The sequence below is a fragment of the Podarcis gaigeae genome (assembly GCF_964106915.1).
Source record: "Podarcis gaigeae genome assembly, chromosome: 13".
NCBI classification, from domain to species: domain Eukaryota; kingdom Metazoa; phylum Chordata; class Lepidosauria; order Squamata; family Lacertidae; genus Podarcis; species Podarcis gaigeae.
Genome location: NC_139689.1, coordinates 22,020,941 through 22,032,212, shown reverse-complemented (window position 1 = coordinate 22,032,212; position 11,272 = coordinate 22,020,941). Strand labels below are relative to the sequence as shown.

The window sequence follows — 11,272 nt, the reverse complement described above, 5'->3', positions numbered from 1 at the left end:
TAAAACTACCCAAATTGTTTTGGGAAGCCTGGTATCAAGAGATCATTAGTGGGCTCACTTAACATGGTGGTGGTGGTGGTGAGCTGAGAGAGTGTGGCATCATCTTCATCATGTGCACACGGAGGGGCCTCGAAACCATTTTAAACTGCTGTCTACCCGCAGATCTTCAATTGAGTCCACTTTCAGTCCTCACTGATAGGTGAGAACATGCAAAGTTGACCTCCTGAGCATGTGCAGAGTGTTTTCCCTGTAGAAATGAGTAGGAAAGTCCAACCCAAACTATGTTGGCTGTTGAACGGTGACTCTGAAGGGGCAGGTTACTTAACAGGCTTGTTACATAAGCTCCCTGGCAGCCTTCCGAATAGAGACCTGGAAGAGGGATCTATTCTTTCTGGGGCTAAGCGAAGAGAGGGCACTTGGGGGTCTGGGAAGCTCTTAAAGAGGCAGCACTCCGTTAATCCACCGTGCTTGGGAAAAAACCTTAAGCCTTGGTCGGAACGCCAGCATAGTTTTGGGTTCGTTTTTGTTTGTGGGGGGGTGGGGATGTAGAAATTCCCAGTATCAAAGATTACCATATATATTTAGTGTTTCACAATGGAAACCCTTCCCTCTGCTTTGCTGAAGCAGAAGGGTTGCCTTGATCTCAGCGGCACCTCGGCAAAGCTACCAGCTCTCCACTGTCCCACCCAGGAATAATTCACCCCGGGAGATCTTCTCCGCCCATTCCTGGTCCACGCCCCACAAACCGGATTCGGGAGCGCTTCAGCTCCCAAATCAGCGCCAACCGCCGAACCATCACCATCACCAGCGCCTCAAGATCAAGGTAAGCGACACCCGCGGAAGCTGAGCTGCCTCCGGACTGCGGGCAGTGGAGGAGCGAGGAGCTGTCAGGGCACAAGGAAGGCAGGAATCCTGGTCTCCCTGGCATGATGAGGGCAGAACAAGACCGTGCAATATCCTGGTCGGCGACTAGTATTCAAGGCTGAGAGGGAGCGAGAGCCTGGGTCTTATTTTCCTGCATGAAGGCTTCAATCCTCGTCGACCCATTTCCCAGGCAGAAAGACCGACTGAACTCAGGAGGACTTGTAGGAAGGGATGGGATTGTGAGGCTGTTTTTTTTTTTAATCTTGGTCCGTCCTGACCCTCGAAAAAGGACAGAGAGAACAAATTGCTTTGCTTGCAGGTGGCAAATGAGGTTGAGGATGGGGGTGAGACTTTCCCTTTTCTTCAGCAGATATTTCAGTTCCCTCGCCGTGAAATCCCAGTTCCTTGCAATTATCTGATCCTATTATTCAGCCCAGCCTCAGAGATCCCTGCCAACTCCAGTCAAAGGGGAAGGTAGCGTATGCCAGATGTTGCTTAACGTTTGGTTGAATTTCAAGCTCAGATTCCACTCATGTATTGTACACCTTCCTTGCATGCGGAGGGGGGGGGACTCACTCTGCCCAAGGGTGCAAGCAGCCCATTTCGCTTTAACCCCTTTTTTCTGCCAGGATGAAGCCCGATGCAGAGCCTGAGCGCCCGCCGCTGGTTTACGTCCAGGGAGTCGGCATGATCAAGACGTTTGCTGATGTCTTGGAAGAGGTGAAGGACTTCCAAGTTCACCCGGGGGACTTGCTGATCTCCACATACCCCAAGTCTGGTGAGTGAATGTCTTGGGCTGTGTCCCACTCAATGGGAAGGAAAGTTGTGGTGCCTGCATTTGCAGGGTGTTGGACTAAAATTAAGGTTACCAGACGTCCCTGTTTCCTGGGGACAGTCCCCGGATTTACAGATCAGCCCCCATACAAAATCTATTGAAGCTGAAAAGTGTCCCCGGATTCATTGGAAAAAATCTGGTAACCTTAACTAAAATGGCTCATTTTTGGATCCCTTCCAACTCCACAGTTCTGGGTTTCTGTGAAAAGGTGCCTTGAGGTAATGTTACATTGTTTAACACAGCCTCCAAACAGCAATGGCTTCCAAGAGAGCTTAAAAGGGATCACGTTCTTTGCAGACTCGTGGCTGTACAAATATGCCGGTTGTCCAGGGGGGAGCAAGTATTTCCCTGGTGAAAACAGGGACATAGCTGTGCAGTTGTTGTCAGTGCTGGATTTAGGGCTGTGCAGGTGGTTCCCCTGAACTGAGGGGGGGGGAATAAAATAGAGGAGATCCATTGGAGAGCTGGGGCAAATTTTGGGCTCATGCAGATTGCCACACTACAGTTGTAATATATCTCTAATCCTTACACTAAGAATTACTTTATTTATTAGATTTGTATACCGCCCATTCTTCAAAAGATCTCTGGACAGTGTATTAAAACATGAGATAAAAGCACAAGGTAAAGGTAAAGGGACCCCTGACCATTAGGTCCAGTCGTGACTGACTCTGGGGTTGCGGTGCTCATCTTGCTTTACTGGCCGAGGGAGCCGGCGTACAGCTTCCGGGTCATGTGGCCAGCAGGACTAAGCCGCTTCTGGCGAACCAGAGCACCACATGGAAACGCCGTTTACCTTCATGCCAGAGCGGTACCTATTTATCTACTTGCACTTTGACGTGCTTTTGAACTGCTAGGTTGGCAGGAGCAGGGACTGAACAACGGGAACTCACCCCGTTGCGGGGATTTGAACCGCCAACCTTCTGATTGGCAAGTCCTAGGCTCTGTGGTTTACCCCACAGCGCCACCTGCGTCCAATAAATAGTTAAAACAGGACTCCCCCCCCCCCCATTCTGCCACCACACAGTTTCCAGACTTCTTTTGGGGAGGATATGTACTTTACCTGTATGCATGGGATTTATTTTAGGGGGGGCATGCTTTATGCTGGGGGGGGGCAGAACTGAGATATCTGTGATGCAATTATTCAGATAGTTAAGTATTTCTATTTATTTACTTGATTTGGGGGGCAGCTGCCCCCACCTGGACTACAGCCATGACTGTATGGTGTACAGTGGTACCTTGGTTCCGTTCCGAAACCGGAACCCGTTCCAGAAGTCCGTTCTTAAACTTAAACTGTTCTTAAACCAAGTTGCACTTTCCCTAATGTGGCCTCCCGCCGCCAGTTCCCTTCCACCATTCTGATTCTGTTCTTAGACCAAGGTAAAGTTCACAAACCAGGACACTACTTCTGTTTTTGCGGAATTCGTAAACCGAATAGTTTATAAACAGGACTGTTCGTAAACCGAGATACCACTGTATATGTACCCTCAGGTGGCATATATACGTTTTAAAGCACTCCCCCCCCCCCCGTAAAGAGTTCTGATGAATGTAATTGACTTATTACAAAGTTACAATGCCCAGAAACCCTTAACAAACTACAGCACCCAAAATTATTTGAGGAGTGGGGAAAGTAGTTTGCATGTGCTTTAAATGTAGGGAGTATGCAGCCTCAGTCTTGGGTTTCCCTAACTGCACTGCAATCGAGAATTTATGCAAAACGCCCCTTCATGCCCTTTCAGGAACTACCTGGGTGAGCCAGGTCATCGACCTGATCTATAAAGAAGGCAACGTGGAGAAATGCAGCCACGAACCCATCTATCAGCGAGTCCCTTTCTTGGAGTTTGCTGTTGAAGGAGTTCCCAAAGGTAAAACGCCCCAGAAGGCCAGCAATCCAGGAGTCCCTCGCCCTAAGGTATGCTGTGGGGACAGGTCGTAAAAGATGGGGAGAGGAGAAGCCTCTTTATTGACTTCTGTTTTCTCCCTCCCTCCAGGCATTGATCTGCTCAGAAAAGCACCTCGGCCGTGTCTAATTAAAACACACCTTCCAGTCCAATTGCTTCCAAAATCATTCTGGGAAACGGATTGCAAGGTGAGAGGGTATATGGGCACCTGAATCTAGCAAGAGCGGGATCTGAAAGAGGTCACTGTGGAAGAAAGGGGCTGGAGGGTTAATCTGAAAGGAGGATCACAAAGTTGCCAGCAGAGCTGTGTATTCTATGCAGAAGAAGGTTACTGTTTTCAAAAAAAGGAATCTAAGTTTCTAGTCTATATATGAAAGATATTTAAAAACTTTATTTAGAAAATATCTAAGTTACTAGTCCATATGAAAACAGGCTTGAAAATCTATGGGCAATGTAAAAATTTAAAAACCAGAGGTGGGGAGGGCTTTGCAGCATTTTGTAGTGGCGAAGGGGGGGGACTTCAAAACCTTTGCATTGCCCTTGCTCTTCTGCCTGACTGGCAGAAGCAGAATAAATTGTGCTGATCATCCATTTAATCTGCATGGTACTTTCTGCACTACAGATGATCTACGTGGCCAGAAACGCCAAAGACGTGGCTGTCTCATATTATTACTTCTACCAAATGGCAAAAGTGCATCCTGATCCGGGAACTTGGGACGAATTCCTGGAGAAGTTTATGGCTGGAGACAGTAAGGACTGTGGGAGATGAGATAGAGGCAGAGGGCGAGGGCAATGACCCTGAAAGCCAAGGACGGAAAACTTGTGATCTTCCAGATGTCATTGGACCCACCTGCTATATAGACCATATAGAAATTATGAAATTCCATATGGAATTATGAGCAAGTCTTTTACATAGATCTTACCTGGTTTGGAGGAGCTTTGTGAGTTTGAAGGTTCATATCCAGGCATTGCTCCTCTGGCTTCCACTGCTTCTGGGCAGGTAGCGGTAGAATGAGATAAACAAATGATGAAGCTCCCTTATATTGAGTCAGATCATGATGATGTGACTGACAGCAGCTCTTCAAGGTGTCTGTCAGACTTTCCCCAGTTCTGAAGATGGAACCTTGATCCTTATGTGTGTGGAAAATGTGCCGTGTTTTAGACTACCACTTCCATCAGCCCCAGCTGTCCTGACTAATGGTCAGGGAAGATGGGTGTTGCAGTCCAAAAAGGAAAAAAAAGAAGCTATAGTACTGAGTTGCGGCCTTTACCCAGCAGAGGCCAGAATTTCCTCGTTTCTAGAAAGGTTCTCACGGAAGCCCATAATCTCTCTCTCCTCAGTCTCTTTTGGATCCTGGTACGACCATGTCAAAGGCTGGTGGGACAAGAGGAATGAACACAAGATGCTCTACCTTTTCTATGAAGACTTGAAAGAGGCAAGGTTCCCACTCCCCGGTATAACCCTTTCAATGCCAGTTCTGCTGCAACGGCAAGCAAAGCCACCAAAATGTTCAAAGTGTAAACATAGCTGTCAGGGGTTCAGAAGGAGAGACACAGAAGGAGAGATATAGAATGTATCGCGCATGCATGCAGTGTGTCAGAAGGAACTGTGGTGTCTAGAGGGCCGGAACATCATTTGCCACATTCAAGAGGTGCACCAGACGAAATGATGGTTCCCAGGTTGGGAAACTGGGAGGTCCACCTGGGTATTCCCATTCTGTACACTGCGTCCTTCTCCCCTGTCTTCCTTTCCCAACCCAGGGCTGGGGAAACCCAGCCAGGTGGGCGGGGTATAAATAATAAATTATTATTACAATTAATTTATTAACCTAAGTCCCCCGGCTTCAACCCCCAATCATTGCTTATCTTCTAGAATCCTCAGCGGGAGATCCGAAAAGTAATGGAATTCCTGGAGAGGTCCCCTGATGACCGCCTGGTCGAGAAGATTGCTCACCACACCTCCTTCAAAGAGATGCAGAAGAACCAAATGGCCAATTACACAAGCATCCCTGCCACGATTATGGACCACAGTATCTCCCCTTTCATGAGGAAAGGTAAGCTGCCCTGACACCTGGAGGGATGGGCTGAAGAGGGCTGAGATTCCAGCGGTCCTAGGAGTTCACCCCAGGGTCCGTGTTTCCTTTTGGAAATGAGGCACAGCGGAGACTGTGGTATCTTTATGATATATGGTTTATTTACACACATATACATCCCAAGCCTGCGATGGAGGGGTTCACAACATCAGTACATCAAAAGGGTTTGTTTCTACCACAGCCACAGGCTTGGATTCAAGCAGAAATCAGCCACGACTCTTTCTCTCGCTCTGTCTTTCTAGCCTGCAGCTTTTTCCTCCGGGTCACATCACAGCAAACCCGGCCCCCAAATCTCAGGATTTGTCCTTCTAACTCTCCAAGAGCTGGAGAAGGGGCCCGCCCTTTTGTGGTCTAGCACAAACTGCCTTTCCTTTGTTCTCTTAATGATCCATCAGCCAGGCGGTTACCTCATCGGGAAGCTAGCCTGGCTTGATTAGCTTTTAATACTTGCTAGGATTATAGGTGTCTGGCACCCACAAACACATAACAATATTATTGCTCAGAAGAGGTCTTGAGGCATCATAGGGCTTAAGGAGTGGGCACCCAAAAGGGATCGGCTTACTAGAGGAGGCAAATGTCCCCATCATCTTCACCACCACCGTCATCGTCATCACATCATCATGATTAGAGCCTGCAGATCACTTCCTCTGCTTATGTATTTATTTATTATTGAAAACCCAATAATTATTTTTGTTGAAAAAAATCCAGACAAGTGGAATCTGCAACCGCGTATTGCTGCATGGAGTACGGTGTGGAAAGGGCAGGAACTCACCATCCTCTTTTATCCATCATATTTGACAGGTCTTTAGGGAGTAATGTTCATGTCTATCTTGTCCCTCTTTAATTGCCAGTGTCGTGACTCCCATTTCTTCCCATTTCAACTCAGGAATCACTGGCGATTGGAAGAACAAGTTCACAGTGGCTCAAAACGAGCGCTTTGATGCCGATTACAAGAGACAGATGGAAGGAACGACCCTGCACTTCCGGACAGAGATTTGATCTCTCTGACTTCCCTTTTCAGGCGAGTCTCCTTTTATTCCCATTCTATGGAATCAGAGGTCAACATAGTTGGGCACTTGCTGAGGGTCATACCCCAGCAAAAGGCTCTCTGCCACTCCTGGAGCCCCTTGCCTTGGTGCTGCTTCTCCTTGCCATTGCTGCCCATTCAGTTGTCCCCTCTTAGCAAGTGAGTAGTGTCAGGAACAAGGAGAAGGTAAAAAGGTAAAAGATAAAGGGCCCCTGGACAGTTAAGTCCAGTCAAAGGCAACTATGAGGTGTGGCATTCAACCCACTTCCAGCTGAGGGGCCGGCATTTGTGCACAGCTTTCTGGGTCACGTGGCCAGCATGACTAAACTGCTTCTGGCACCAACCGGACACCATGACGAGTGCCAGAATGCACAGAAATACTGTTTACCTTCCCACCACAACAGTACCTATTTATCTACTTGTACTGGTGTGCTTTCAAACTGCTAGGTTGACAGGAGCTGGGACACAGCAACGGAAACTTACACGGTTGCACGGATTCGAACTGCCGACCTTCCAATCGGCAAGCCCAAGAGGCTCAGTGGTTTAGACCACAGCGCCACCCGCTCCCCCAACAAGGAGAAACTGCAGGCTCCACTCCCTTACCTGCTCCCTCTGGGCAGTTGTGTGGCTTGAGCAGTGCCCAGAGAAAGAGGACTAGTGAATGGGGAACAGCAACAGCAGTGAAAATGAGCAGGAGGGGCCCCATGGACCCCATGGAATCTGGAGCTGGCATTTTTCCCCTTCCTTCAAAACCCATATTTCCTTTGGGGCCTTTGGTATAATCTCATAATCTTCATTGCCTACTGTAACAAAGCTTCAAATACAGCCACATCCCCACCAACATTTAAAGCATATGACGCCTCCGCCCAAGAGTCCTGGGAACTGTAGTTTACCAAGAGTGCTCTGTGAGGATTAAACTACAGTCCCCAGAGTTCTTTGGGGCAACAAGTGTCCTTTTAAATGGTGTGGATATGAGTGTGATGACACCTGCCCACATCATTCCCTCCCTTGCTCTCCCCATTGTTTGTTTTAGATTGTAAACTGTTTGGAGCCAGGAGAACGCCCCGTGTTGTCTCTGGAAGATGCCACCATGTGCCTTGATGGTGTAAAGATGAAGATCAAGCCAAGATGCCTTCATGACCCCTTCAAGAAAAAGCCAGTTTCCCAAAGTGCTGCTGTGTAGTTTTTCCAGCCACTGTGTAGCTTTGGAGCTGTCACTTCTTATCAGGCTGTGTCTAGAACAACCGCAAACTAATGTTCAGCTCAATTTATAGCTCAGTAAGCTGTGAATCCTTGACCTCTCTTCCTAGATAGCAGATGCAGGAAGGAGTTCAAGAAAATCTGGTTGTTACATTCCAAAAAGAACATCTCTTTTTTTGCCTCTCTCTCTCTTTTTTTTTGCCTTTTCCTTTTTTGGGTCTCTTCTCTCTCTATCCTGCTTTGACCCTGGAGAGGCTTTTTAAAAATAGAACAATCTGGTCTCAAAGAAGCCCACTTTTTATAGAATTTTAGCAAAGACATATATTTTGCATTACTTAAGCAGAGTGCATGACATGCACTTAAAAAAAGTCCCAAATCGTCAGATTTATATTCATATCCCCACCATTAATAAATACTTTTATTGAAAAGCTTTCTCGTTCTCGTCCTTTATTAATTTAACAACATTAGTATTGAGTTTCAGCAAATAATTTCCTGCATCAGCAGGAGGTTAGGCCGAATGAGCTTTGTGGTACCTTCCTGCTGTAAGCAAAGTTTCAAGGGTAAGTATATCTTTGAGCTGATGGCTATATTCAAGAAAAAACACATGCCATGTGGAATGGGCAGTTTCATCTGGAAATAATCATCAGCGTAAACTGAGAGGACTGCAGCCTTCCAGCCAGAACCTATGTTTCCTCCAAGTAGGTGGTGCTCTGTAAATTGGACTGCTGAGCATCCCAAGGGGCAAATGAGTTGGATGAGCTGAATTTCCCTGCCTTCTGCTCTTCCTACTGTCATTTGGGGACGGAGTGTAACAAGAAACAAAACCAGGCACCAACCACCTTGCACTGAAAGAGCCTTGGAGCACTAAGCATTGCCAAACCTTTTAGTTTTTTAAATAATACTTTAAACATTGTACAGTGGTACCTCGGGTTACAAACACTTCAGGTTACAGACGCTTCAGGTTACAGACTCCGCTAACCCAGAAATAGTACCTCGGGTTAAGTACTTTGCTTCAGGATGAGAACAGAAATTGTGTTCCGGCGACGCGGCAACAGCGGGAGGCCCCATTAGCTAAAGTGGTACCTTAGGTTAAGAACAGTTTCAAGTTAAGAACGGACCTCCAGAACGAATTAAGTTCTTAACCTGAGGTACCATTGTATTCCATCAAAACTATTCAAAGACTGTTGAAACACATACATAGGCAGCAAAACTTAATCCCCTAATTAAACCCTTAACTTCAGTGTGGGAAAAAAATTAAGGAAGCTATGAATTAAACAAACACCAGTGTAGAAAGTCAGAAACATCACACCAGTTGCATTCATCTAAATGGCCCTGTAAAGAAAAAGAAAAGGATTAGAATAATAATAATAATAATAATAATAATAATAATAATAATAATAATATATTTATACCCCGCTCATCTGGCTGAGTTTCCCCAGCCAATCTGGGCAGCTCCCAATCGAGTATTAAAAACAATACAGCATTAAATAACTTCCCTAAACAGGGCTGCCTTCAGATGTCTTTTAAAAAGTAAGGTTTATAAATGTTATGAAATAAATAATCTTTATATCAGACTTGGACTCAATAGCTATTCAAACAGATAAAAATAGAGGATTCCCTCTCTAATGTAGGACACATGACCACCTTGCTGTGATTTTGACTATTGAGAAAAGGAATTTAAGGTGTGTGGGGGGGGGGTCATGTGTCTAGAAGGTTAGCAGACTGGTATACTGCAGAGCTGGAACTGAGCTTGATGTGGGCTTGCAGCTGAAGCTGAGGACCTGCAAGAACAGATCTCACCACACACTTTCATAAAGTGGACCTCTATGGGGGGCGCAGTGGAGAGAGCAAAGATAGGAACTGCAACTGTCTTATTCCCCTCTGCTCCCCCCCCCCCCCCCGAGACGTAGCTTCAGTCAAAACTGGGGGGGGGGGGGAGAGATAGGCTGTTTTAAAGTGTATGTGTGAGGAAACAACTGATCTCACACCCTGTTTTGGCCCTCTGCTAAGTTTTAGAGCTACAGTTTCCAGCACATGATCTGAGAGGATTTGCCTTCTGTTGGAACTACCTTAATACTTCACCCTTCCCATCAGATGATGCAAAGAATTCGCCAGAGGATTACTGGATTTTCCCCTTTGAGGATCACAGCGATGTGCTTCAACATGTGATGGGTTTTTTAATGTTATAAACTTGTTGCAAGTACAGAGGCGGTGACATTGAAATATACTGTGCTTTTGCAATACACCGTATTTCATCATATATTCATTTGGTGGAAAGCACTGAACGCCACCCCACCCTTCTGTTTCAACACTTCCCGGGACAGTTAATAATGAATGGTTAACAACACAACCTTTTTGCTTCTGTTCAGAAGTTTTAAATCCCACTGAGTTCAGTGGGAACTTAATGCCAAGTTGCTGACTATAGGATTGCAATCCAAATAATTTAAAATAAGAAAAAACACTGCAACATATTTCTCAGGACAGCAATCAAACATATCAGAAGCATGAAAACAGGCCCAGAAAAGACATTTTAAAAAAAGTATTGAATAAATGGAGACGTCTCAGAAAGATTGTTCCAACAGGAAGCCTCAGTTTCCGCTTCGGTCTGGCTGTCAGCCACCTCCTTTCAGCAAAACAGTCCATGATTGGAACTGAGCAACAAATAGGTGGCTGCTTATGAATTGCCAGAAAAGAGGGAACACATCATTTCAAGAGAGGACACAGGCATGGGGAAAAAATGCACATGTTAATTTATAGGCATTGATGCAATCTTAAGAAGGATACAGTGGTACCTCAGTTTAATAACAGTCCTCTTTACGAACTCCACAAAACTGGAAGTAGTGTCCCGGTTTGCGAACTTTACCTCGGTCTAAGAACGGAAGCCGAACAGTGGAAGGGAACTGGCGGTGGGAGGCCTCATTAGGGAAAGCGCAACTTGGTTTAAGAACGGTTTTGGTTTAAGAACGGACTGAGGTATCACTGTAATTTTAGATATACACGAAACACATCTCACCACAACACTATGGCTGTTTCCAGGTGACCTGTTGAGTATCCGTCCTAATTATTTTGCACAAATTTGCAGGGTGGTTATAAAGAGTACTGAGCATTGGTTTTGACTTGTTGGCAGGGAGATTAATAGGACATTGGGTCAGGCAATTGTTATCCAGTGCAATTTCCTGTCACTTTGCTGACTTTGCTCTTGAGTTTCTTAATTTGTTTACTGAGGGAGGGCCAGAAGAGGGCCAAATCCACTTGAATTGCACAGCCTGAATTTACCAATCTGCAGTTGAAGCCCACCTGAAAAATGGCAACAGCTTGGAAGTGGCTTTTGATCAGGTGACCTGCTATGGGCCTC

At 46.1% G+C, this 11,272-nt stretch overlaps 1 protein-coding gene across 2 annotated transcripts; it reads left to right on the top strand.

Annotated features, from left to right (window-relative positions):
- The first annotated feature begins 336 nt into the window (after nt 1–336).
- LOC310830663 (sulfotransferase 1A1-like) lies at nt 337–8,345 on the top strand. 2 transcript variants are annotated; one of them, XM_083710470.1, is made up of 9 exons: nt 337–823; nt 1,494–1,642; nt 3,436–3,561; nt 3,688–3,785; nt 4,220–4,346; nt 4,939–5,033; nt 5,471–5,651; nt 6,577–6,711; nt 7,751–8,345. In XM_083710470.1, exons 2-8 carry the CDS (start codon nt 1,495–1,497, stop codon nt 6,687–6,689), a joined length of 888 nt encoding a protein of 295 aa, XP_083566596.1. In that variant the 5' UTR covers nt 337–823; nt 1,494; the 3' UTR covers nt 6,690–6,711; nt 7,751–8,345. The 2 variants fall into 2 exon arrangements, with proteins under 2 accessions (XP_083566596.1, XP_083566597.1); XM_083710471.1 differs by lacking the exons at nt 5,471–5,651; nt 6,577–6,711; nt 7,751–8,345 and adding an exon at nt 5,169–5,343 and having other exon boundaries at nt 411–823; nt 4,939–5,134.
- The last annotated feature ends 2,927 nt before the right edge of the window (nt 8,346–11,272 follow it).